General features: G+C 47.4%; 2 protein-coding genes across 3 annotated transcripts; one reads left to right on the top strand and one right to left on the bottom strand.

Moving 5' to 3' along the window:
* Nucleotides 1-76: 76 nt before the first annotated feature.
* Nucleotides 77-19,511, bottom strand: LOC118210427 (myotonin-protein kinase-like). 2 transcript variants are annotated; one of them, XM_035386614.1, is made up of 16 exons: nucleotides 16,021-19,511; nucleotides 10,426-10,517; nucleotides 10,240-10,323; nucleotides 9,916-10,011; nucleotides 8,865-9,013; nucleotides 8,468-8,561; nucleotides 7,395-7,592; nucleotides 6,733-6,981; nucleotides 5,368-5,447; nucleotides 4,885-4,981; nucleotides 4,527-4,675; nucleotides 3,507-3,604; nucleotides 1,602-1,663; nucleotides 1,273-1,347; nucleotides 675-777; nucleotides 77-543 (listed from the first exon to the last, which is right to left on the bottom strand). In XM_035386614.1, the coding sequence occupies exons 1-15, from the start codon at nucleotides 16,181-16,183 to the stop codon at nucleotides 676-678; spliced, it is 1,788 nt and encodes a 595-aa protein (XP_035242505.1). In that variant the 5' UTR covers nucleotides 16,184-19,511; the 3' UTR covers nucleotides 77-543; nucleotide 675. The 2 variants fall into 2 exon arrangements, with proteins under 2 accessions (XP_035242505.1, XP_035242504.1); XM_035386613.1 differs by having other exon boundaries at nucleotides 77-777.
* Nucleotides 19,512-19,864: 353 nt separating this feature from the next.
* lbhl (LBH regulator of WNT signaling pathway, like) lies at nucleotides 19,865-27,223 on the top strand. Its single transcript, XM_035384390.1, has 4 exons — nucleotides 19,865-20,380; nucleotides 23,509-23,590; nucleotides 24,116-24,425; nucleotides 25,349-27,223. Exons 2-4 carry the CDS (start codon nucleotides 23,513-23,515, stop codon nucleotides 25,408-25,410), a joined length of 450 nt encoding a protein of 149 aa, XP_035240281.1. The 5' UTR covers nucleotides 19,865-20,380; nucleotides 23,509-23,512; the 3' UTR covers nucleotides 25,411-27,223.
* Nucleotides 27,224-27,385: the final 162 nt, after the last annotated feature.

Genomic DNA, 27,385 nt, shown 5'->3' with positions numbered 1-27,385 from the left:
TTGTGGGGAGGGCAGGACATTAGGACAGGTCCATTGGTGCGGGTTGTGGGGAGGGCAGGACATTAGGACAGGTCCATTGGTGCGGGTTGTGGGGAGGGCAGGACATTAGGACAGGTCCATTGGTGCGGGTTGTGGGGAGGGCAGGACATTAGGACAGGTCCATCGGTGCGGATTGGTGGGGAGAGCAGGACATTAGGACAGGTCCATTGGTGCGGGTTGGGGGGGAGAGCAGGACATTAGGACAGGTCCATTGGTGCGGGTTGAGGGGGAGAGCAGGACATTAGGACAGGTCCATTGGTGCGGGTTGAGGGGGAGAGCAGGACATTAGGACAGGTCCATTGGTGCGGATTGGGGGGGAGAGCAGGACATTAGGACAGGTCCATTGGTGCGGGTTGAGGGGGAGAGCAGGACATTAGGACAGGTCCATTGGTGCGGGTTGAGGGGGAGAGCAGGACATTAGGACAGGTCCATTGGTGCGGGTTGGGGGGGAGAGCAGGACATTAGGACAGGTCCATTGGTGCGGGTTGGGAGGGAGAGCAGGACATTAGGACAGGTCCATTGGTGCGGATTGGGGGGAGGGCAGGACATTAGGACAGGTCCATCGGTGCGGATTGGTGGGGAGAGCAGGACATTAGGACAGGTCCATTGGTGCGGGTTGGGGGGGAGAGCAGGACATTAGGACAGGTCTGCACAGCACTTTCTGCTCCAGGCTTGCAGCTCTGCTCCCTCGGCACACACCAGCAGGTAACCTTCACACACCACCTGGGGCCAGCGCACCTGAGAGGAGAGAGAGAGAGAGAGAGGGAGAGAGAGAGAGAGAGAGAGAGAGGGAGAGAGAGAGGGAGAGAGGGAGATGGAGAGGGAGAGAGAGAGGGAAAGATAGAGGTGGGGGGAGCTTGTGCAGTTAAACACCATTGCGATCACTTCTTCTGCTGCCGCTTCTTATTTCAAGTATTTGTGTGTTTATTAACGTGTCAATAGATATTGGTTGTATATGAGTGTGTGAATAAATAACTTGTTCAATAACATCAGTGTATGAGAGCACTTAAAATGGGTCTGCATCTGTTTGAGCACATAACTGGGTATACAGGGTGTCAGTGTGCCTGCACGTATCTGGGGTGCACCATGGTGCGTTATGCTCACTGTTAGAGTGGGGTGAATATTTGAGCATATAACTGGCTGAACAGCGTATCAGTGTTCCTGTATGTCGGTGTGTTACGCTCTTTGGCGTGTTAAGCTCATCGTGTTAGTGGGGTGAATGGTGGCTCCTACCCTGTGGAACAGCAGCAGGTGACGGAGAAGAGGGATGACCAGTGGGTAATGGCAGGCAGGGGGCGCTGTTGCTCCCTGTGAACACATGGAGTTGGTGAGACGGAGAAGGTGAGGGGCGTGCTGGGACAATAGCGCAGAAATGGGGATGGGGGTGGGGGCCTGTAGCGGGGAGGGAGCGATTATGTCTCCACGACCCTTCAATCAGGACTCAGCTGGGTTTCACTGCAGAGGTATCAACGTCTTTAGTGTGGAACACAGGGGCCCCCAGCCCTTTGGGAAGGCATAGGGTGTGTGCAGAGACAGGAGAGGCAGAAAAAAAGGCAGCTTACGTCCCCCGTGGGGTCCGGGTGGTGGGCAGGCAGAGAGGGGCGTGGCAGGCAGACACTCAGCTCTGTGGTCAAGGGGATAAACATATCAGAATTAGGGCGTGGCAGTCGCAGGAATGGGGGAGAGGTGTGACCATGCACCAACTGCGGAGGGGGTGGGGCGGACACTTCTGGAGTCGAGCCATCCGTTGGAAAGGAGAAAGAGAGGAAGGAGGGAGAGAACTGATGATAATTTCAGATAAAGAGAGAGAGGGAAAGAGTGTGCATGTGTGGGAAAGAAAGAACTGGCAGCCAGTTGAGCAAGTACGAGAAAGGGAAAGAATGAGAAAGAGAGAGGCAGAGAGAGCCACTTTTGCTCCATGAATGCTTGTGGTCTGCAGTCGTGCGCACAGCTGAGGCTGGCCGGTGATCATGCCACCTGTCAGAGTCCACCCCACCTGACAGAGTCCACCCCACCTGACAGAGTCCACCCCACCTGTCAGAGTCCACCCCACCTGTCAGAGTCCACCCCACCTGACAGAGTCCACCCCACCTGTCAGAGTCCACCCCACCTGTCAGAGTCCACCCCACCTGACAGAGTCCACCCCACCTGTCAGAGTCCACCCCACCTAACAGAGTCCACCCCACCTGACAGAGTCCACCCCACCTGTCAGAATCCACCCCACCTGACAGAGTCCACCCCACCTGTCAGAATCCACCCCACCTAACAGAGTCCACCCCACCTGACAGAGTCCACCCCACCTAACAGAGTCTACCCCACCTGACAGAATCCACCCCACCTGTCAGAGTCCACCCCACCTGACAGAGTCCACCCCACCTGTCAGAGTCCACCCCACCTGACAGAGTCCACCCCACCTGACAGAGTCCACCCCACCTGTCAGAGTCCACCCCACCTGACAGAGTCCACCCCACCTGTCAGAGTCCACCCCACCTGACAGAGTCCACCCCACCTGTCAGAGTCCACCCCACCTGACAGAGTCCACCCCACCTGTCAGAGTCCACCCCACCTGACAGAGTCCACCCCACCTGTCAGAGTCCACCCCACCTGACAGAGTCCACCCCACCTGACAGAGTCCACCCCACCTGTCAGAGTCCACCCCACCTGACAGAGTCCACCCCGCGCACGTTTCTGCCCTCGGCCCTCATGGCAGGAAGTGGTGAAATTTCCATCTCTGCCTCTTTAAAAAACTTTGTTCTGAGGCAGGCTGACTTGCAGCAGAACAGCCATGCCCCAACATGCCAGGTCTATTCTGGGACCGGGTATTTATCGCTGCGCTCTGGGCAGCGTTTCACACCCAGAGAGGTTTGTGTTTGCACTGCTCTGCGGATGCACGAGGCCTTCTGGGGCGTCTGAAATGTCACCTTGGCCACTTTGGGACGTTACTAGCTTTCTAGCCTTTGAGGTTAAATAAGACCTGAAGGACACACCTCTTTTGGGACATGCTATGTAGTAAGTGGCATCTGTAACCACTAGGGGGTGCTATTGCAAAAGGACTGCAGGATTCTCTGCATTCTGTACTGTAGTTCCCATTTGAGTGACTGCTACACATAGCTGATAAATACTGATGTTTGCATGCTATAAATGAACGTCTACAAGACACTACAAGAAGCTCTGAGCATATTTAAACATGGAAACGTGACACATTTCTATAACCCCTAAGGGAGCGATTTCAGAGTTTAAGTTGTAAGAGGAAAACTGAGGCTGTATGGATCCACAATAAGGAGCATCAACTCCTGCAAATGAATCAAACAGCTTTCCCTGCCATGGCAAAAATACTTTTTGCCATGGCAGGGATGAACTGCAATGAACTGCAGATAATGAAACACAGCTACACTTACTTTGGGGTTCCAGAGTCCTTACTCTGCCTTCATGGCTGACAGAGACAGAGAAGAGAAGAGGGCACTCGCCTGTCTCCCTGATGTCCCTCAGGGTCTTTATCTCCTTCCTCAGTCTCTCCATCTCTTCCTCTATCTCTCTGTTCCTCCTCTCTGCCTCCCGCAGTCTCCTGGGGAGACACATAAGACCCTGCTCGGTGCGATCCTAGACTGGACCCCCACGCATCATAGTCCATCCGATCTCAAGCACTGTTGGGGTCCCCCAAGCTTTTTAATGTCGAGGCCTCTAAAATGACCACCCTGCTGCTGGTGACCTCGCTTAAATAAAACAGTTAATGATTGACACCTCTACGCAATCCCCAATGAGGGGTGCAGTGCGCTGACTGTTCAAAATGAAAGACCATGGAAGCATGTCTGAATGGCGAGGGCATTGTATCTGTGGTCTGTAATAAGGCATGCAGCTTTTTAGTATAATACACATATTTACAATTTTCATAGTGCTAACAGGGACATGTTAAGAATACAAGCCTTATATTTGTCTGCAAGTGTCAAATTTGTTCCACAATTTATGAAATATGTAAATGTAAACAAAATGTGTTTACAAAGGAAACAACCAATAAACAATGTAAGTGTTTCAGGTTTTAAAATTAGCTTCCACGTTGAAGAGGAGGACAATATAACTGCAAATATTTCAGTTTAAGGGGATAAGATTAGAACTTGGAGACACTCACACAGTGTTGTGTGCATGCAAATCGAGAGCGCTTAGCTACAACGATTAACTGCCCCACCGGTCCAGACAGAAGTAAGCCGAGTAGGAGAGCAATAGACTGTATTTTACTATAACCTGTACCACAAGAGATCCCTCCAACAGAACAGTTATGATTTCTCATAGGCTTGAAAAAACTTACTTGACTGTTACTATGAGTCTGTTAAATGCCATTGCCCACAAAGTACAGGAATTAAAGGACTATGATATTTGGGTGTGGACAGAGCAGGCTAGTGTCTTCAAAATTCTGTTGCAGAATCTTCCGGGTTTCGGGGACAGGTACTCTTCTAGAAAAACAATCGCCCAGCCCTAGAGAAATCAGATACCTGTCTAGATCCAGAGTGTGTGCAGAGCTCTGGATTGTTTCATCCACGCAGTGTGGAGATTCCGCAGTACCCTGTCCCGGCTCTAGGGGGAGCTTCAGCACGGCAGGCAGGGTGGCCTGCAGGTCCTCACTGAGCTGCCATACCTCATTCTGAAAGAGTGTTTGTATAAACGTAAATCATACACTCTTTGAGAGCAGATGTATCACAAACAGATATTGTACTTCATGATGGTTTTAATATTTCATGCCATAATATTTCAAGTCATAATACTCTGTGTTTATGTGTGTTCATGTCTTTGTGAGTGCATATACGTGCAGATGCTTATTTAATCTGTCCTGTAATATGCAGAACCACCTACCAGATTCTCTTGGAACAGTAGCCGTTTGGAATCTCTCATTGGTCGATTATCAATCTCCATCATGATGTCATGGCTGTGGTCCTGAGCACCTGTTTCTCTGAGGGATAAAGTGTGGGGTCCATGACAGACAGGTATGCCCATATACACAATGCACTGGAGGAATGTAACATTTATATACGGATGAATAAAATGGCACACTGCAAATGAACTAATACAGTGGTCCTTAGCCACAATCCAGGAGTAGTCACAGGGTCTGCCATGTTTTCTACCTTAAAATCAACAACCATTTCAGGATAAGACACCAGGTGAGATAAGTCAACTACTTAACGAACTGCTTTAACTGATCAATTAAGTGTTGTTTAAGAACAAACACCAGCAGAACCTGAGGCTCTCCAGGACCAGGATAGAGGATAACTGAAGTAGGGTGTGTAATAATCAGTATCAGAATTGTATGTTCGTAGGGGAACGCATAGGTAAGTTTACCTGGTTGCTGTGTAGGAGAAGCCAACAAAGGCCAGGTGGACCCCCACAGGCACCCTGTCCATCACATCACACAGCGTCTCCTACAGGAGAAATGCATACCTTTACAAACATGCACATACCCACACACTCTCTCACCCACATCCAAACCTACCCTCTCTCACACACATCCACACCAACACTCTCTAACACACATCCAGACCTACATTCTGTCACCCAAAATCCACCCCTACACTCTCTCACACACATCTGCACCAGCACTCTCTCACACACATCCAGACCTACTGTACACTCTCTCACACACATCCACACCTACACTCTCTCACGCACATCCACACCTACACTCTCTCACACACATCCAGACCTACTGTACACTCTCTCACGCACATCCACACCTACACTCTCTCACACACATCCACACCTACACTCTCTCACACACATCCACACCTACACTCTCTCACGCACATCCACACCTACACTCTCTCACACACATCCACACCTACACTCTCTCACACACATCCACACCTACACTCTCTCACACACATCCACACCTACACTCTCTAACACACATCCAGACCTACATTCCGTCACACACATCCACACCTACACTCTCTCACCCACACATCCACACCTACACTCTCTAACACACATCCACACCTACACTCTCTCACGCACATCCAGACCTACATTCCATCACGCACATCCACACCTACACTCTCTCACACACATCCACACCTACACTCTCTAACACACATCCAGACCTACATTCCGTCACACACATCCACACCTACACTCTCTCACACACATCCACACCTACACTCTCTCACGCACATCCAGACCTACATTCCGTCACACACATCCACACCTACACTCTCTCACACACATCCACACCTACACTCTCTAACACACATCCACACCCACACTCTCTAACACACATCCAGACCTACATTCCGTCACACACATCCACACCTACACTCTCTCACACACATCCACACCTACACTCTCTAACTCACATCCAGACCTACATTCTGTCACACACATCCACACCTACACTCTCTCACACACATCCAGACCTACTGTACACTCTCTCACCCACATCCACACCTACACTCTCTAACTCACACCCAGACCTACATTCTGTCACACACATCCACACCTACACTCTCTCACACACATCCAGACCTACTGTACACTCTCTCACCCACATCCACACCTACACTCTCTCACGCACATCTCACAGGAATAGGGCTGTTATCTCTGGTGCAGAGCCTCAGCCCTGGGATACGTGTGTCTGTTAAATGGATGAATGTGTAAGTCAGCCTGCTCCACACAGTCTGTGTGTACGTGTGCAGGACACTCGGTCAGTACCGTGTCGCTGAGGCAGTCGTCCACCACGTCGAAGTTGGAGGTGTCGGTGGCGTTGGAGACCTCGGGCTGGAAGGGGCCGGGGAGGAGGTGCAGGGAATCCCAGTCCAGGCCACAGAAGAAGGGGTGGTTAGCGAAGTCCTCAAAGCCCCCGGAGCCCAGACGCTCCTCCCGCTCACAGATCAGGCCGGCCATGAGGGAGCGCGCCTCTGCAGACACCTCAGAGCCAGCGGGAGGGAGCTCAAAGTGATCCTGAGACAAACAGACACACACACAGACACACATATACACACAGACACATATACATACACTTACACACACACACACACACACACACACACACGCACACACACACACACACACACACACACACACACACATATATACACACAGGCACATATACACACACACACACACATATGCACACACACACACAGACACACATATACACACAGGCACATATACACACACATACACACACACACACACACGTACACACACACACACACACACACACGCACATGCATAGACACACAGACGCACACACATGTCTCCATGAGCATGTATGCCTGTGTCAGTGTACACATCCACAGGCTAGTATGAATGATTGTGCATTAATAAGACTGCATACACAGGTATATGTGCTAGCAGTCTGTCTCCTGTACCTGAAAGTGGATGATTTTGGCATAGGTCTCAGTGAGAGACTCTGCGTAGAAGGGCGTGGTCCCGAACAGCATCTCGTAGGCGCAGACGCCAAGCGCCCACCAGTCACACTCCAGGCCATACCCCCCTCCCCCCTCTACGGCCCGCAGGATCTCAGGGGACAGGTAGTCTGGAGTCCCCACCGCCAGGGACGAGTAGACCTGGAGAGAGGGGCAGGACTGGAGCTTTCGTACAGATCTTTAAAGTGATGCCGTGTGCATGAAAACAACCTGTCTTCTCTTGCCCGCCATGACAGAGTTATTTGAAAAGTGATAATGCAGCCCCCATTCTTAGCTCTAACTGTCATGCATTGGTGAGGTCTCATAGATACACTAGATTGTTATTATTGTCTGGTGAGATGCAGCAACAGGCATGCGTCACAAGAAGTGTAATGGCAAGTGTTAGCGATACACCAGTCGCGCGCTAGCGATCCCAGCACATGCTGACACGTCTGCATGACTCAAGCCCTGCAGCTGTCTGATGCTCCATGAGTCATTGGCCTCAATTCACTCCACATTTGTCCTTCAGTTTATGAATACATGTAAGCATGGTCTTGTTTTCTTCGTAAACAGGCTGGCACATTAGCTTTGCTGATTACTGTACTTGCTAATCACACCAGGTTCTTTTTTTGCGTGAAGAAAAATCTAACTTCTGTGTTAAATGAAGGACAAACGTTGATGTAGCCCAGGCCATTATTTCAGTAACTGCAACTGTCAGCTCTCTGAATGATTGGTGTGCGCAAATGTACTGTAGCTTATATGTCTCTGCGGATACTGTGGTAAGTCCTCTTGACTGTCAAACGCTCATCACCATTGTCAGTCCTGTTCTGTGCTCTTCAGTATGAGTGGCAGTCGGCTGTTCAGTACCAGTCAGTGTGGGTCAGTGGCGGTCGAAGTGGCAGTCAATGCCTCTCATTACTCATCAGTGCTGGTCATTGTCAGTAAGTTATGGTCACCGCTGAGGTAAACGATGTCCCCTGCACCACACCCGCCGCCTGTCTCCCCCAAGCCTCCCCCCCCGGGCCTCCCCCCCTCACCATTCCGTCCTTCTGCAGTCTCAGGCAGGACCCAAAGTCCCCCAGCCGCACGTGGCCCCCGGCCGTCAGCAGGATGTTGTCAGGCTTGATATCCCTGGAGGGCGAGAGAACAGTCAACCCCCGTTTAATACGATAGAACACACCATCTTTACACACAGTGAATACACAATCAATCCTCTGTCTAATGACTACCACTGACTTTATAAACAGGAAACAAACAGGCGACTTGCTCACAGAATCAATGTTGCAGGGATTACCTGTGTGGCAGGATTACCTGTGTAGTAGGGATTAGCTGTGCGGCAGGATTACCTGAGTAGCAGGGATTAGCTGTGTGGCAGGATTACCTGTGTAGTAGGGATTAGCTGCGTGGCAGGATTACCTGTGTGGTAGGGATTACCTGTGTACGTAGCCCAGTCTGTGGATAGAGTTGATGGCCATGACCATCTCAGCCAGGTAGAAGTGAGCCATGTCTTCAGGGAAGCGGTCCCCAAATTTACTAAGCAGCGTAAGCAGGTCTCCGCCAACGTAGTAATCCATCACCAGGTACTGAGGTGAGGGAGATCACTTTAATGACATCATTCATTCCATGTCCAACGAGGAAAGCTGGGCTAAGCACAGTGCAGTTATAAACATCCACCATTCACAACTCAGAGTGGAGCATTGTGGGATACCAGGAAGTACTAAACACACACCAAGTCAAACACTGCTTATCTGTAAGGAAACCTTGAGCTGTTTGTGGAAAAATGGGAAGAATATCACTCAAGGATTATCATGTAATACATGTATCCAATCAGAATTGGCTCTAAAAATGATGCTAAAAATGAACATTGATTCTCATCAATATTCTAAACAAATTTTTAAAAAGTTTTTCAATAAGATTTGTTTCATGACACCTTTGTTAGTGATAAATTCTCAGGAATCTTCTGGGGCATTCTCAAATTTTACCAGCATCTAAAGAGTTTATATTAGTGTTAAAGCAAACCACACTAGGATGCTTGCCACCATATGTATGTTTTTAATTTTGTTATTTTGTATGAGAGGTGCAGGAGCAGCAGGTGGGAGGTGCAGCAGCTGGTAGCAGCAAGCTGGATGTGCAGGAGCATCAGGTGGAAGGTGCAGGAGCAGCAGACAGGAGGTGCTGGAGCAGCAGGCGGAAGGTGCAGGAGCAGCAGACAGCAGGTGCTAAAGCAGCAGGTGGGAAGTGCAGGAGCAGCAGGTGGAAGGTGCAAGAGCAGCAGACAGCAGGTGCTGGAGCAGCAGGTGGGAGGTGCAGGAGCAGCAAACAACAGGTGCAGGAGCAGCAGATGGGAGGTGCAGGAGCAGTGCTGGAGCAGCAGGTGGGAGGTGCAGGAGCAGCAGACAGGAGGTGCTGGAGCAGCAGGCGGGAGGTGCAGGAGCAGTTAACAGGAGGTGCAGATGAAGGGACACCCAGGGAATAGGCGATCTACCAGGTAGTTGTCATCCTGGAAGGCGTAGTGGAGCTTTGTGATCCAGAGTGGATCCCCCTTCAGCAGGACCTCCCGCTCCTCCTGGTAACATGCTGTCTGTGGAGGAACACACACACACACACACACACGCACAAGGTGTGTGGACTTTATAGCCAATCAATGACTTAAAATAATCACTTAGTTGCAGAAACACAAAACACCAGCGGATAGTGCAGCCCATCAGGAACCTGTTTTTAGAGGAAATGCCATTAGGGTTGCAAAATGTTTTCATCTGGAACACAACCCAGACATGGACTGGACTGTGCGGACGTGGCCATCTCTCACCTCCCCCCGTTTCAGCATGTCCCACTTGTTCATGATCTTCAGGGCATAGACCTGCTGCGTGCTGCGCATGCGCGCCACGGCAACCTGCAGGTGTGAGGGGAGGGGCCAAGGCGAACAAAGTATGAGCCACGATGCATGGATGGACAGGAGGAAAGAATATAGGACCGTACTGCCCCACCTCCTCACCTCACTGAAGGTTCCGCGGCCAATCACCTTGAGGATGTCAAAGTCGTCCTTCTGTATTCGCATCTTCTTCACCTGTCTCACCAGGGGCTCCGCTGTGATTGGAGGAGAGGAGAAAGGAGATGGGGACCTCTGTTATCCATGGTGCCAAATGTATCACACTGCTGAGGGTAACAGGTTACTCTTTCATCGTGTGAACATGCTCTGTAAATAGATAGGCACTTGTTTGCTTTCTTGGGTATTTTAAATGTATGCCTCTGCTGTTGAAAATAGACCTCTCTCTCATTGAGTCATCAAACCATTTAACTTGCTTATGTTTAACAACCACTTCATTGGGTCTTTCCCATAAATAAATGGGTCATAGTGGTTAGAGAACTGAATCTGAAACCAGAAGTTTACAAGGTCACATTCCAAGTGAGCTATTAATGCTGTTCTCTAAACCAAAACACTTAATCTTGAATTACTTCAGTTGGGATCCAGCTGTTACAAATGGAAGATATGTACATAATGAGCTTTTTAAATTGCCATGGATAAGAGCAACCACAAACCAAGCAAATTATGGTACTCCAGGATTTGTGAGCGGGTATTAGACAGGGGGAATGTCCGGAATTCTCTCCCAAGTTGCAGCCCGCGCATCTGGGGGAAATACAAATGAGGCCAAAGAGGAGATCAGTTCTGAAAGCAGCTTGTGGGTAGAAAGGGGAAATAGAAGAGCAGAGGCTAAGAATAGGCTGAGATATTTTAATGCAAGTATTCCAGGACTGTGAATATTCTTGCCCTCTCTCACCAGAGTTGTGTAGACATGAGCTGCAGGAAGACATTTCACGAATGGCTGAACAAGAGGATGCGTGGGCGGCTGGATGACCAGCAGGGGTCGCTGCTGTGCGATGAGGCACTGACTGAAACCCTCCCATCCCTGGATGATGCTAGAGCAGTGGTGTCCAACCCTGGTCCTGGAGAGCTACAGGGTCTGCTGGTTTTTGTTTTCACCTTAAAATCAGCACCTAATTGAGACCCGACACCAGGTGAGTTGAGTTAACTGTGCAATCAACTGCTCTAATAGATTCATGAAGTGCAGAGTCACTATGAAAACCAGCAGACCCTGTAGCTCTCCAGGACCAGGGTTGGAGACCACTGCACTAGAGCCACTTACTTTTATGTCACCCTGCGGTGGCTGCTGGCCACAGTAACCACTGGCTCAGTCCCATCCAACATCAGACTGTGGGGTCTATACACACACCAGGACAGTACCCAAATAGGGTTAGCCATCCAGCAGCCCAAGGAACATTTTAAGACCACATACTGTATCACTGATAGTTATTCTATTATTTCCCCATAACCAATGAAATGTAAGACAAACAAAGGAACATATTACAATATATGTATACAGATCAGCTACACTTATATTTGCAGTCAACATTACCATTACAGATATCCAGGAGTCACTCTGTGTCTCTTGGGCTGAGATGTTGCTTGCCTTCCCTCTTTCTCTCTGTTCCTCTCTCCTCTCTCTCTCTCTCTCTCTCTCTCCATTCCTCCCTCTCCCTCCAGCATTATGCCGACCCTTTCTAGGTCAACTGGGTAAACTGTTTTTGTGGAAAGAAATTTGCTCTACCACTCTACCACTCCACTCAGCACTCTGGCATTTTGCAATAAAAACAAAACATTCCCTTGTAACAGCGAGTCTTCCTGCCCTGAAAGCACTTGTTTATGCGAGGCTCCTTTCCTCCGGCCTGCTGTTATTCCTGGCTCTTCTTAATGGTCTTGTGACAGTTTGCCCTGGCTGTTGTCGAGGCCCTCTGGGCGGTTTGGACCAGCCCCGGTCCCAACCGCTGCCAACAGGGCACAGCACACGAGATGTGGGACCGTCTTGTATGGTCCTGCTGTGGTCAGAAACTAAGACGGCTCTCTTCTCTTTTATGCACCGTATTTTGTTTCACCAGAAATGTGCACATTGCACATGTTTTGTGAACAGTTAGACAGATTGTTTTCTGTGACAACATTAACGTGCCTCAGGTGGGACCCTTTAGCCCATAGTCCAGTGTGCTAACACTACATAGTGGCAGGTTGAAAATCTACGGGATTCTTTCTGCAGCTTTTCTCATCAGGTTTTGGTGTGTCTGTGTGTGCGTAAATATATGGGCACATGTATGTATGCGTTCCTTCATGTGTGTGCGTGTTTGCCTGTGCTGTATGTGTGTGTGTGTGTGCTCTACTTGGTCTAACAGGTGTAATGGCTGGTCTGCAGGGGTCAGTGTAAAAGGTGCTCCCATGCGAACAACGCCCTCTGTCAGGAGGGAGGACAGTAACGTGGCAGAAAGCTTGATGTGGTGGTGTGGTTCTCTCTCTGCTTGCCCTGTTAATTCCATCCCCGCGTTGGTGGCCTGATGCCAGGGCGCCTGCCAGCCGAACAAACAGCTCGATGGCCAGGCTCATACATGGAAATGCGCTCTGCTGAGAGGAACCAGGGAAAGAGCTTCCCTTCCCCTGCCTCATCTCACTTCCACAATATATGCACACACACAGACACACACACATATTCATGCACACATACGCACACACACACACACACACACACATACACGCGCGTGCGCACACACACAGACGTGCACACACATGCACACATATGTACACACACATACACACACTCACACATACACACATGCACACTCACGCTCACACACACACACTCACACACCCATCCACACACACACACACACATACACACAGATGCACAGACCCCGTCAGATATTACCCAGAGTCTCAGCCCCTCAGAGCTGCTCACATCAGCTTCCAGCTCTAACACCCTCCAAAAGCACGAGGCCAAGATATTCTCCATCTCAGCAGAGGAAAGTCAGGGCCAAACTTTCTCTCCAAGCACATGCTCCTTCGTGGCCAGAGCTGCCGCTCCTGGTTGTGAAAACCCAGCTTCGCCCCTCTGTTCTGTTTAATCAGGCTCAAAATGTTTTATTACAGCCATGTTCTTCATATATTTTAAAAAAGGAAATTGAGACCCACGGTAAGAGGTTGGCTCTCAGGGCCTTTGGTCCAAACATATCCACTCATCACAGGAGAAACCCCGCCAATGTTCCACTGAGAAAAAACGATGCCGGACAAAAACAGCCAGGGTCATATGGAGGAAGAGACAGAAAAAGAAAGTGAGAGAACAAAAGAGATTGAGAGAAAGAAGCAGGGGGAGGCTGAAAGGTACACACTACCAAACTCCATCCTCCCATTTATCTGTGAGCAAAATGACAGCAGACATCAATCTGAGAGGCCCAAGCCAAGTGGATGTCCTAGTCATTCTCTGCCAAGGCCAAACACGCACTTCCTGTCTGAGCCAGGAAGCAAACGTTTAACGTCTTCCTTCCTCGTGGCAGTGGGAAAGGCAATGGATGGCCAACCTTGTCCCAGAAGGCCTCACATTAGAAAATTAGAGCTAACAGTGAGGTAGTCTCATACACCTGAGAACATTCACATGGCGCAGCAGTGCAGGGGCTAGCAGTAAGATGAGCTCGCTAAGTTGAAGACCAAGGTCCCCAGCTAGTAGAGCTAATCTCACAGTTTGCCCTAGCTGTAAGAGGGCAGGGTCACTGAGTCACAGGGTCTCACCTGCTCCTCCTCTACACAGCTGAACATTGTGCCAGGAAGGCTCCAGTTGTCTGGATATGCTAAGGAATGAGTGTAATGTCAGCTTGTAGCTCTGTAGCCCTGTAACCCATGGAAGTTGCAAGGTCTGAACAGAAAATAAATAACGAAAGGCATATATTATTGCTCTGTGTCTGTTTGCGTAGGTCAGTGATGTTTGAAACTCAATATCTCCACCGTTTCAATAATATTAATGTACTGAAAGGCACACCTCACAATGGAGGGAGAAGATGCCTCTGTCAACTTGCCCCTCTGCTACTGTTCTCACGCACACACACTCTCACACACACACACACACACACACACACACACACACACACACACCGGGCTCTCAGCACCTCAGGACAGATGCACTGTGGGATTGATGCGTGGCCTAGGAATTGTGGGACCCACAGACTGACACTCTCAGAAATATCCACACAGCTCACACTGGATTTGTGTGGTGTTCGCTTTCATGACCTTGCCTGCTGCCTGCAGCCTGCAGCTGTGTCCTTTGTCCATATGTCCGTCTAATCATCTGCCAACACATATAAACACACACACACACACACACACACACACATGCATATATAGATACACATGTGTGCGCACACCCCAAGTACGCATATGTGCTACTGAGCATAACTCAGTTCTGATTTACAGATTCTGGGGAGGAAAATGTATTTCACACCATTTTCATACTTTGTTTCCTTCCTGGTTTCATAAGAAGGCAATTTCCATGGAAACATTTGCTATACCTTTTTTCAGCAGAACTTAAAATCTCACAACAGGAAAATACAGAATGCCTACTTCTTTCTTGTTGTTCCATTGCTATTTTCTGTTTTAGCATTAGTTTTTGTGTCATATCAGTATTGTTACATGGAAATACCCAAGCTATTTCACAGGAAACTAAGGACAAGCTATATGAAAGTTTCCATCACAATATGTCAAATAGTGAAATGACCTACCACCTGGACTCTGTCCTTATCGCATCTTATGAAAGATATGACTGCTCTCTGACAGATATTTAACATCTTATCTGACAGATGGAGCAATTAGTCAATTTTGAATTAGCCCTGAGACATGAGAAAAAGTGCAGTATTTCATCCCACAAAAAGAATGTGCAAGATTTCCATCTCTGAATATCTTACTTCACCAACTCAAGACCTCACATTGGAATGTTTTTCCATCCATGATGATGAATGTACACACTCCCATTTAGTTTCCAAATCATTTTCTGCAGTAGGGAAGTAAGGTGGGAAATAGATGCATTATATAAAATAAGAAGTACAGCCCCATGGGTAATACTTAACTCCATTGCAAGAGCAGCACTACACCACCATTAGAAACTTCACCGGTGTCACTTGTCTATCAAAGTTACAGTATGACACGAAACACACAGCCATCTGTGTGAGAGTGACTGAGTGGACAGGTGACACGCTGTAACAGCGGATCATCACTGTTAGTTACCCTTTTTTCAATTCTTCTCTCGCTCTCAGGTTTGTGGAATTTGTTAATGGCACAATTAAAAGAAGCATTGGGCTGAACAGAGTGTTAATTTTGGACCTGTGCACTTCGACTCATAGGAAGCGCATTACGCCTCTGCTAAAAAATGGAAAACATAAACTGAATATAATGCAAAGCAGTGCGTGAAACAATTCAAACAGTACAATGGTGTAACTTGTGGTTCCAAATGTGTGGATAGTTGTTATTCATTTTATTTATCTGAACTTTTATTAATTCATTTATTATGATTATGATTATGATTATTATGATTATTATTATTATTATTATTGTCATTGTTAATTTTTATTTATTATTCTAATGCCATTGCCATAATTATGTTATCTTCTGTATTGTGGAACAGGTAAATGTGTAACACTTCCTACCGTACATGTTACGCATACGCTTTGCCAATGCTGCTCTGGTGGTCCTATAACACATCACTGAACTGAGAGCCGCAGCACTGACCCCACTTGAGGAAGCCCGAGACGAACTTCTCCCTGGTGAAGGGTGAGGACAGGAACTCCTGGTACACGCCCACCAGCAGGTCCAGCAGCGTCTGCAGCCCCACTGGCCCGTGCGTCCCCGTGCCCGGCAGGGCCAGCTCCCGCGGGTCAGTGCCCGTCGACATGTGGCCCACCCCAGCGCCGGCCTCAGCAGCTCCGCAGGGTCCGCATCGTGCCCTCACCGGCCGTCCCGCTCCCCCGCCCGCTCTACCTCCCTCTGCTCTGTCGCACTGTCGCTCTCTCTCTCCGGTTCACTTTCGGCTGTGCTTCGGCCTTTCTGGCTTTTTTCTTTACTCTGCCTCTGTCACTCTCTTCCTCTCTCTCTTTCCCTCTTTGCCTATCCAGCTGACAGTAGAACATGGACCGCTCTCCTCCTTTCTCTCTCTCTCTTTCCCACTCGTTTGCTCTCTTTTCCTCACTTTTCCTGCTTTTCCTCTTCAGCGTCTGTCAAGTCTGCTCTGGCTTCAGTCCTTTTTTGGTCTCTCTCTCTCTCTCTCTCTCTCTCTGTCTCTCTGTTCAACTGACTCCACTTGTTACTTGTTCTTTATTGCAGCTGTCTCACGCTCTCTCCCTCCCTCTCTCCCTCTCTCTCTCTCTCTCTCTCTCTCTCTCTCTCATGCTCTCTCTCTCCTTTCCTTTCTCTAATTCCGGTCTCCCTTCTTCTCCCGTCCTGCCTGTGTCTCTTCCTCTGTTCCCAGCTCTTTTCCTCTGCTTCCCCAGCACTCGTTTGTCTGTCCACTCTCTCCTGGCTTCCTTTTGCAGATACGCACTTGTAATCACACTGCTTTTTCTCTTTCTTTCTCCTTTATATATATAGTGTTGTTTCTGTCTACATCATGTCCATCTCTTTTCTGCCTCTCTCTCCCTCTTTCCCTCCTCCCAAATGTCCTCCTCCTTTCTTTTTTCCTTTTTGAGCAGATACAGTACCACACCCCTCCCACTCCTGCTCCCACTTTCTGTTTGTTTAGAAACACATCCAGCAACAGGTCCAGCTCCCCCCCCCCTCCATTTTTAGTCTATCTATTTATGCACCTACCCCTACCCTGTAAGTCTCTCCCAAAAGACGCAGGCTTTCCGATGATAAGATCTTCCCCTAGGAAATTTGTTCCATAAAATGTGTGTGCATGTGCATGCATGTGTTCCTGTGTAGGTGCACGTGTGCATGTGAGTGCCTACGTGAAAGTCTGCTTGATTGTATGGACGCATGATTGTATGGACAGGTGGATGTGTGCGTGTGTGTACGCATATGTGTGTGCGTGTGTTTCTATGTGTGCATGTGAATGTACGCACACGGGTATGTGTGCGGTTATGTGTGTGTGTACCAGTGCTTGTGCGTGTGTGTGTGTGTGCGTGTGTGTGTGTATATATGTGTGTGTGTTTCCCTGAGGCAAAGCAGCTGACAGAAGAATGCTTTTAAAGGGTAAGGGGGGCACAGTTCTTCCAGCAGAGAACACCAGCGTTTTTAATAACCCTTTATGCCCTGCAGGAGAGAACACCGGCATGTTTGAAACCCTCTCTGCCCTGCAGGGCCTGTGTAGAGCAGTGTACAGTGTGCAGTACATAGTGTGCAGTGTTCAGTGTGCAGAATGTAGAGCACAGGGCGGATAATAAAAACCGTGAACAGAAGACTGTATGCTTAATTTCCTTTTTATCTTGCGTAACCACAACCGAAACGTCCGCTCTCATAAGCTGATAACACCTCAAACGTGTCATAATATGTAAACATGTTGATAGCGGGTTTCTGAAAGTTTTTCCACCATGCGAAATGTGAGGCTTCAGAGGACACCATTAATGCGCCACAGCGGTCACGGCTACGGGTGGGCGGAACGATGTGGCGGTCAGCTGACCCCCACCTCGGGAACAATGAGGCTCTGTCTGGCCCCGCCGCCCGTCGCTGAACACCAGTGTGCAGCTGCACAGAGCCGCGGGTGCCCGCTCTGCCCCCGCCCCCATCGCCGTCTTTCTCTCAGCGGCCCCCAAACTGCAGGTCGGGTCCCGGTGCCGAGTGCCGGGAGGGGCTTAGACGGGTGGTGAGATACACCCGGAAAAATGATGTGCATAAAAGAACACTTTTCAGTGACATTAACACCAGTCAAATGATGTTAAATTAAGGCATAAAGCACACACCTTCATCCAGAGCAGCAGCTTACATTCCTTACATATCCATTGCATATTACATTCCATTAACACTAGCTGGATATTTTCTAAAGCAATTTGGAACCTAGTTTACGGCTACAAGGGTAGTGCCTCAGCAGAGAATCAAACGTGCAACCCCCTATAGAACCAAACTCTGCACTTGTTTCATATATCTTGTTTCACTGGTTACAATGAACACCAGTTTGGACTTTGGTTAACCCAGCTGTTGAGTGGTGAATTTTGCTATGTGGAGTAGATTAGGGAAATGCATTTGCTCCCTAACTGGGCAGTGAGTCCCCAGGCAGGAGAACTGTACAGCACTGCTCTGGCGCCCTCTCATGATCAGTTTTGGAATGGCTTTTCATTTCACACACACACACACACACATACACACTCTCTCTGGCAAAATTTGTTTTTTTGTTTTTGTTTTTTCTTTCTTGCTTTTTTAATGTTCTGGTTATGTTGTAGGTGGTATGGGGGTTGGTGTTGTTTGGGGGTAGCTCAATTGGGTGGGATATAAGGTCATCGATATGGGTTGTTTCTCTATTTTTTATTTATAATGCCCTTTGTTTAAAGTTATGTTAAATAAAGGGTTTTTTAAAAGTCAAAGTCTCTCTCTATCTCTCTCTGGCAAAATTTGGAAGTATTATTTTATTTTTTCGAAGAACTTGCAAATTTCTGTATATTTACATATTCATTGCAGTGTAGAAGGGAGTATATTTCTGTCTCAACCTCTCCTGTTTCACAGTCATTACATGTTCTTTCCTGTTTGGGGCAAAGGTTTTTTTGTTCCTTCCTGTTTCAATGGGCAGGGTGTGATCACTTCTGTATTTAGTAAGGATTTGGCTTCATATCTCTGATAGTGGAGAGATATTCTGCCAATTCGTAATTTCCTTTTTGCATATTATAACAATCTAGATTGTTTTGCAATCTTGTCATTATCTCAAAGCGTTCCAAATAAGAATATTTTATTTGATTTATTAATTTGTTGATTTTGATTGATACATAAGTACACATACGGACATGGTTTAAGCTGAATGAGAGACATTAATCTTTCTTTGAAGGACAGTAAATTTGAAACCTTTTTACAGTTTCTACAATCGTGCTAGTAGGTTTGTATGTGTATCACAAGTATGATTCACACTAGTGACATTACATTTACACCACAATAACTTGGCAGATGCTCTTATCCAGAGCAGCTAACGTACAGAGGTGGAGGCTAGCAGTTACAATAGATTGTTCCGGTGTTGGGATTACTGCTGAACTAGGTGCTGTGGCTGTGTTGACAAGCCTGCACTACCGTGCCCTGCCTCTGCTGCTAAATATATCCTTCCCCCAAACCCCCCCTCAAACCCCGACCCCCACCTGCTCAGCTTCTAAGGCCTTTATCCACAGGCTAATTCCCTGATTTGTCCAAAATCCTCTGTGACGTCAGTGACAGCGCTAATGAACGTGCGGAACAGTGTCAGTGAAGGGGAGCAGGCCCAGTCGTGCTCAGGTAGTGAACCCTCGCCTCATCGCTACGGCGGTTAGAACATGCGTGTGGCATGACTGCCATCACCTGTGCTGCACCCCAATGCCTCCGACCCTGACTCTGCCCATCCACCCGCCACACCCCCCCCCCCCCACCCCACCCCGGTGCCATCCGCTGCCTGCTCCGGCCGCGTGGCGGATGGGGTCAGCTGACATCACTCACCCCGGCTGCTGTAATTGAAAGAGGCTTTAATCCTGTTGCTCTGCAAAGCTGCCAGCAAGAGAGAGAGAGAAAGAGAGAGAGAGGGAGGGAGAGGGAGAGGGAGAAAGAGCGAGAGAGAGAGAGAGAAAGAGAGGGATTCAGGGAGGGAGGAGAGCTGGCTGGGAATCAGGCAGGAGAAGTGCTCAGGAACTCTGTGGAATTGTGGATCCCTGCGCTTCCTCAGCAACGGAAGAAGTTTGCTGTCCACTGCCAGGAGGACGACACCCCACCCCCCCTGCCCCACCCCTCTTTCCCCCGCCCCCTCGAGAACAGCGGCTCAAACGCTCCAGCACCCCACGCTTCTATCGCCCTGGAGACGAGCTGCCCCCCCGCGGGGCCGGCTGAGGGTGACTGCTGCGTGGGCACCTGCCACTCCCTGCCAGCGCCCCCCACGCCCCCCCCCACTGCTGCCCAGAGTGGCACACGAAGACGGCTGTCCTGCCAGCGATGGGTAAGCCCTCACCTGAGGTGACAGGGAAGCTTCTATCCACTGAAAAACAGGTGGAGTTGAGAGACTGCCTGTGTGAACGTGTGTGTGTGTGTATGGCTGTGTTTCGGTGTTTGAGTGTGTGTAAGAGCGTGTTAGTGCATTTTGTATGTGTATATGTATGTGCAGTGGTCTGGGAGACGATAGAACTTGATGTCTGTAACATGGATTGGGGGGGGGGTGGGGGCAGGGAATTATAGTGGTGTACAGGATGAAGTGAGCTGCACAAGATGCCTCTTCTTCCCATCTCATCATATGCCCTTATTCTGAGCAGATGACACTGTTAACCGTGTTTTAACATGCCGTTCATTTACTTCTCTGCTTTAGTGGAATCAGATCAGGTTAATCACCCTGCTGATGGGGTCCAGCAGGGGAGGTAATCTGCAGGGTTCAGGTGACACCCCCCTGAGATCTATGGGAGGGTTTTCTGGCTGGTGTGGGGCGATGGTCATTCTGAACGGGGCCATTGAAGCCATCTCTGCAACTCAGCATTTTGTTTACAATAAAAGAGCAGCGTTAACACCGCTAGTGAAGTGTGTGCGAGTGACTCACACATCAGCCACTGTGAAAAGCTGATGTGGGATTGGTTGACCGCTGGGCCAGAGTTCTGGCGATTTCCACGTGGGTTGTCGCAGGGAAACAGTGTGTAGGTGCGCAACCAGTTTCCTCTCACCTACCGCATCAGTATCGCCTTCAAAACAACCCCTGTCCTGGAAATCTACCTAAGGTTCCCTTCCTTATACATACTATATGTATATATGTAAATAAGATGTCGTTATATTTTTTCTGTGGGGTCTCACCTTGTCGAGTGCTGACATGCTCAAGTCCATGTGGTAGCAGGTGAGGGTTAGATTAGGGTTAAGGTTAGGGTGAGGTTTAGGGTGTGGAATACTCTCTACAGTTAACATTTTAGAGGGGTATCACAAAGGTCATGAATCTGATAAATGTAAAATATGACATCTTGAAAATGGGGGTGTGGGGAGATTTCAGATATAACAGGCTTGTTGTTGAGATCTACTGGACTGGGAGTTGAGAATTTTAATGTAACGACGCTCGACCTTGGTTTCTTCAATGTGAATCTGTCTCCATACTTGAAAATGATATGGTCATATAGAAAGATACATGAGATATTCATTGAAGAGGGTGTTTGGATTGTATTTAGTCTTGAAAGGCTGATGACAGGAATATGTTGCTGGGCTGTGCGGTTTTATTGAATAAACACCCTGCTTCAAAACCCCTTACAAGCGAAAATACTTCACACTGGAAAAAACGTAACCATGTTTAAAAATAACAGTTGAACTGCAATGACTGTGGAATTTGCAGGAAGTGGTTTATATGTAGCAAGAAGCGTGTGCGTGTGTGTGTTTGTGTGTGTGTGTATGGTAGTGCAATGGTGTGTCTGTGTGTGCATATGCTTGTGTATGCATGTGAAGGTTTTGGTGTGTGTGTGTATGTGCATCTATGTGAGTATATTGCCGTGTGTGTTCATGTGTGTATGTGTGTACGTCCGTATATTGCTGTTGGTGTGTATGTGATATATAGTTGTGTGTGTATGTGAGTATATACTGGTGTGTGCATGTATGTGAGTATATTTTTGTTTGTGTAGGTGTGTGCATGTGTATATATATTATGAATCTTGTGTGAGCATGATCTAAAACTATTGACCTAGTTGTGATGTGGTTTGATTGGGAGGGTAGGGTACTTGCTAAAAAAAAGATAACATGCTGCATTTCCGTTCACTGTGACCGAGCTAATAGTTGCAGTGAAGTTCTGTGGCAGCTGGACCTGTCATGAACGTCCTGGAGCGAGTGTGAAGTCAGTGCGGTCCTTGCAGGAGTGACCTGGTTAGCTTGGTAAGAAGCTTACTGGGAGAGATAATAGGATAGGTAAGCCTACCTCTCCTGGTCATGGAACATTAAAGGAAATTTCACTGTAACAGCTGACACAGTGATCTTGAGTTTGGGCCCAAGACTCTCTAATCGAAGAGAGAGAGAGAGACAGCGCTGTGCGGTGGCCTTGAGCTGCTGCTCGACAGGTGGGCAGCATCTGTCCCGTCTCTGAAGTCTGTGCCTTGTGGTTCAGGATTACTGGGAGTGGCGGGGAAGCAGCACTGGAGCTGTGCCAAGGAAGCGCATTTAATTTCAAACTGTCCTTCAGATGCTTTTAAACTCCGCTAACACATACACGCTAAAGCTTTGCGTCCTGAAGCGCTTCTGACCGTCGCAGAAGCAACCTGACGGACGCGATAGCGATGGGGAAAAAGGGAGTTACGCAGGAACGTGGCCATAAGCTCCCCCGGTGGAGAGACACGGCCAGTGGCACGTTTCTCCCAGCGCATCACAGAAGCTTTTATGGGATTGTGGGAACTTTGGCTGGAAAGGGAGCGGGAGGAGGAGCTGCCATTCACTGCCACTAATCCCCCCCGACATAAACAGATTTGTTAAACAAACACAAACATTAAGCACACACACGCACACACACACACACACACATACTTACATTCATACATGCAGATACATTAGCACTCGCACATGCACACACACACACACATGCATGCAGATATGTTAGTGCTCACACATGCACGCACACGTGTACACACACACACACACACGCACAAACACAAACACACACAAGCACATCTGACGCTAATGAAAATTAATCCTAGTGTAATCCAGTTCTAATATTATTGAGCTCTTTTTGATTACCACATACAGTTCAATCTTCAAATATTATTGAGCTCTTCTTGATTACCATACACAGTTCAATCTGGCTATAGGGTGCTTATATGGGGAAGTATCCACGCGCACACACACACACATAGTGGAGTGAGTCTTGCTGGGTCAGGCGAGGGTGAGTGGTTGGGTATGTACCCCTGTGTGGTACATGCACATTTGTACACAGAGTACAGTGCTTTATGTGTGTATATATATGTAGTGTGTAGTTTTTTGTGTGCATGTGAGTGTGCATGTATGTGTGGTGTGCGTGGGTGGGTGCATGTGTGAGTGTGTATGCATTTGCATTGTACAGTGCTCTATTGCACACTCTTGTGTACTGTATCTCTAACCCTGTCTCCACACTTCTCTGTCTTTCAGAGTGATGGAGGTGGTCGGGCTCCAGGACTCAGTCATGGAGGTGCCTGCAGAGGACAGGAAAGGGGACAGACTGCCCTTCCAGGTACAGCAATGCCCCCGCATCCAGCATCCTGCTGCCTGCGGGCCAATATCGCCACTTAGTCAGAGAACAACTCAACCACAGCAGCCACTTTTTCAGACAACTCAAGTCAGCTCAACAACTCAACGCAACGCAACGCAACGCAACGCAACGCAAATCAAATCAAATCAAATCAAAATAAACTCAATTCAAATCATCTCTATCCAGCTTAACGTGAACTCAGTCCAGTTCAATTGAATTTTATTCAATGCAACTTGATTCAACTCAAACAGTCTGACCCTACCTTTGTTTCTCCTCCTTTTCTCTCTCTTACATATCTCCCTCTTCATCTCACACCTTTACCCCTCCTCTCTTGTTTGAACACATATTTCTCACAGTCCTCCCTCATTTTCCACTCAACATTTCCTCTGTCATATATTCTTCCATTTACATATTTCACTCTCGTCTCCCTTTCTCGTATGACTTTTCCCTCTCATTCTATTCAAACCCTCCCCACTGACCTTCTCCACCTCCCTCTCTCTCCTGCAGATTTTCCCCGACCCGGTGGAGGTGGAGGTGGGGACGGAGGACTCGCTGGGCTGCCCGCCGGAGAAAGAGCGCCTGCCCTCCATCGTGGTGGAGCCCACAGACGTGAGCGAGGTGGAGAGTGGAGAGCTGCGCTGGCCGCCTGAGGACATGGACTTCCAGGATGAAGAGGACCTCTTCCTGGAGCAGTGCATCCCTCCTGGCAATATCGCAGACTGGGGCGAGGATGAGGAGGACGAGGAGCCAGATGAAGAGGAGGAGGGAGAGGAAAGCTCCATCATTGTCAACACCCAGCTGCATGCATCTCTTATTGGTGGGCTTTTCTACACTCAAAATCCAAAACCTAATCCTAAACCAAAACCTAAACCAAATCTTAAACCTAAACCAAACCCATAGTCAAACCCTTACCCATACCCTAATGTTGAACCTAATCCGACACAACACATATACAACATTAAAATACTAGGGAAACAGGAACATACTTAGTAGCTCATTTCCTTCACCAAGAACTTGTGGTACTAGAAATATTGGGCCTACAAACCAACAGTGGACCCCAGAAAACAGACGTAGGACAGAAATCACTGAATCATAAAATTAAACACAACATTCCCATGAGGACTTAACAAACGCACATAAAACTCCAACACAAGAGGGACCAAATTCTTCCTAATCAAAAGTTCCAGTCAACTGAATGGCCAGTGCAAACTTTTCTTTCCCAAGGGGCCCTAATATATAATCATAATCTGGAATTCAACCAATAATTAAAAATTCAGTTACACCCTAATCACTGTAATCATTTACCCTTAAGACAGGTTGTATATATCCGGAGACCCCATTTGTTGCCAGACCTCATTTAGAAAAATAATGAGCCAGAGCGCAGTAAAGCATCAACATGCCGATCAAAATACTGAAAAACTGAAAAACCAAACCGTACCTTGACCTATTAACCAGACCTGGATCACTGAATATATTAGCCAGGCAAACAAACTAGAACTGGACATCAGAACATAGGCAGAAGACAGATAAACAATTTAGAAAATGGATGGATGGATGGGTAATGAACCAAGAATGATTATTATGGAATGTCACAATGCCACTGTCAAAAATATTATTCTGAAAGCCACCAGTTTGCTGTATAATGTATCTTCTGACTACTTCAACTCTCTTTCTTTCTCTCACCTCATCTCCCCATTTTCCTCCCCTTCCACGCTCCCATTTTTGTCTTTCTCTCAGTAGATGAGGACTTCAGGAACGACTCCCCCACCTTACTTCATGACAGTGCACCAGCTCTCAACTGACCATCATGATCAATGGGAGGTGTCTCCCTGGCATATTTGATCACAACTAAGAACGCTTAAACTTCAATATGACCTCATCAATGGACACTTTAAAGGTAGCTTCACATTATCAGAAACACATACCGGATTCAACAGAAATACAGAGGGAACACTCCGATAAGCTCTTAACAGTTTCGGAACAGCCATAAAGAGCACACATCCCATTATATTGTATGTTGTTTATTGGTCGACTCCTTTTTTCTTTGTCTGTTTTTTTAAAGATAAATTTAATGCTCAACGTTCAATTCCCACATTAATTTGCAATGACTAACTCTCATTGAGAGTGTAAATGCATGATCCCCACTTCCAATTGGGGAACATTTATTTTTACCCTTGTCACTGTGAACTTCCTTTCACATGTGGGGAAATGACAAATGGCTTATCTTCCAGCAACCTCAAAGTGTGGTAACCATTTCCCTACCCATTTTGCAATCAGATGCTGCGACAGCTCTCTCCTGATTAATTGTTTACTGGTTTATTTATCCTTTTCTTAAGTCTCACCGGGGTAAGGATCTTTTTTTCAAGGCCTGGCCAAGGGGTTGCAGCAGACAGTACAAAACATAACACAACACAACAATAAGAAGAACAGCTACAGCTTTGCACAGTAAGCAAATCTTTCTTGCACGGAGAGGAAGTGTTATTGCGAAATTCCTCATGAGATACAAAACTAAAATACTTTATTGTTCTGTCAAGTAAAGTGTCACAATATCATCAAAAGTTTGGTCATAGAAAATGGTCATAGAAAATGATCAAACAATCTAACTTGATGAACTCAGGCCAATGGAAATAAGTCATTGCGCACAGAATTATTCACACAATAGCCAATGGACAAATACATAGACTGATTTTCTTTTAACTGAAGAAAGTAATTAATCTTTCCAACTGTTTATTTATTTTTCCTAGTTTTGCTGTTGGCCATTCCCTCTTTTCAAAGAGTGCTATTTTGCTGACAGATGCAACTTGTTTGAAAGGTCATAATTATCTGAAATTTCTTCACATCATAGCATAGCAAAACCAAGGAAGAATGAGTGGTATTATGATGTATGTTGAAAACATATTTATTGTGCAATTTTATATACTTATCAAAAGACAAAAGTTATAATATCTTACACAAAACCTGTGTACAGAATACATTAATTCTCTGAATAACATGTACTGTTTAAATGTTTAAACACCCAACTTCCTGGCTTCCTAAGACACAGTACTGTAATAATCTGTGGCAACAATAAAATAATAATATTCTTTAAAAGCTGAGATGATGTGATAATTCGGTAAATAAAGAAGAGAAGTTTGCCTTTAACAAGAATTAGACATTTTGCACACATTCTGTGATGGGCATAAAGATTAAGATGTGCAAAAACAGGAAGGCGACATTTAAAAAAAAATCTACCTGATGTAATGATTAGGCATCTTTTCATGCACCCATGCACTTTCAGCAGACACCAGCACAGTGCCTTCAGAAAGTATTCATCTCCCTTTCTCACATTTTATCCCTATACACCTTAAAACTTAAATGAATGGAAATATATGTGTATCCCTTCAATAACAGATTTATAATGCCAAAATACTTTTTATTTAAGGACAAGCTTTTTAAAATGGAAGGCTAACATTTCTCAGTTACGAAAGTATTCACCCCGCAAAATCACCACCTTGCCTTCAGCAGCGATTATAGCTCTGAGTCTTCACGTGAATATAGTTCTATAAAGATTAGACAGAATGAAGTCAGAATTGAAACAGACCTCTTAACTCAATTGTGAGCACAAAAATCGCATGTTCACAGTGAGGAAGCGCAGGTATGATGAGTCTTGCAGCCTCTACAGATGATACGTGGCACTTGCCCTCAGGAAGCTAATCTTTAGCCGAGCTCTCCGTTGGGCGCATCCTCCCGCTTGTTCGCTGCTGTGTCCTACTCCAAGAACTCTCAGCCTTTCTGTGT

This window comes from Anguilla anguilla, chromosome 12, assembly GCF_013347855.1.
Source record: "Anguilla anguilla isolate fAngAng1 chromosome 12, fAngAng1.pri, whole genome shotgun sequence".
NCBI classification, from domain to species: Eukaryota; Metazoa; Chordata; class Actinopteri; order Anguilliformes; family Anguillidae; genus Anguilla; species Anguilla anguilla.
Note: the sequence above shows the minus strand (reverse complement) of the source record. Positions and strands in the feature narration are given on the sequence as shown.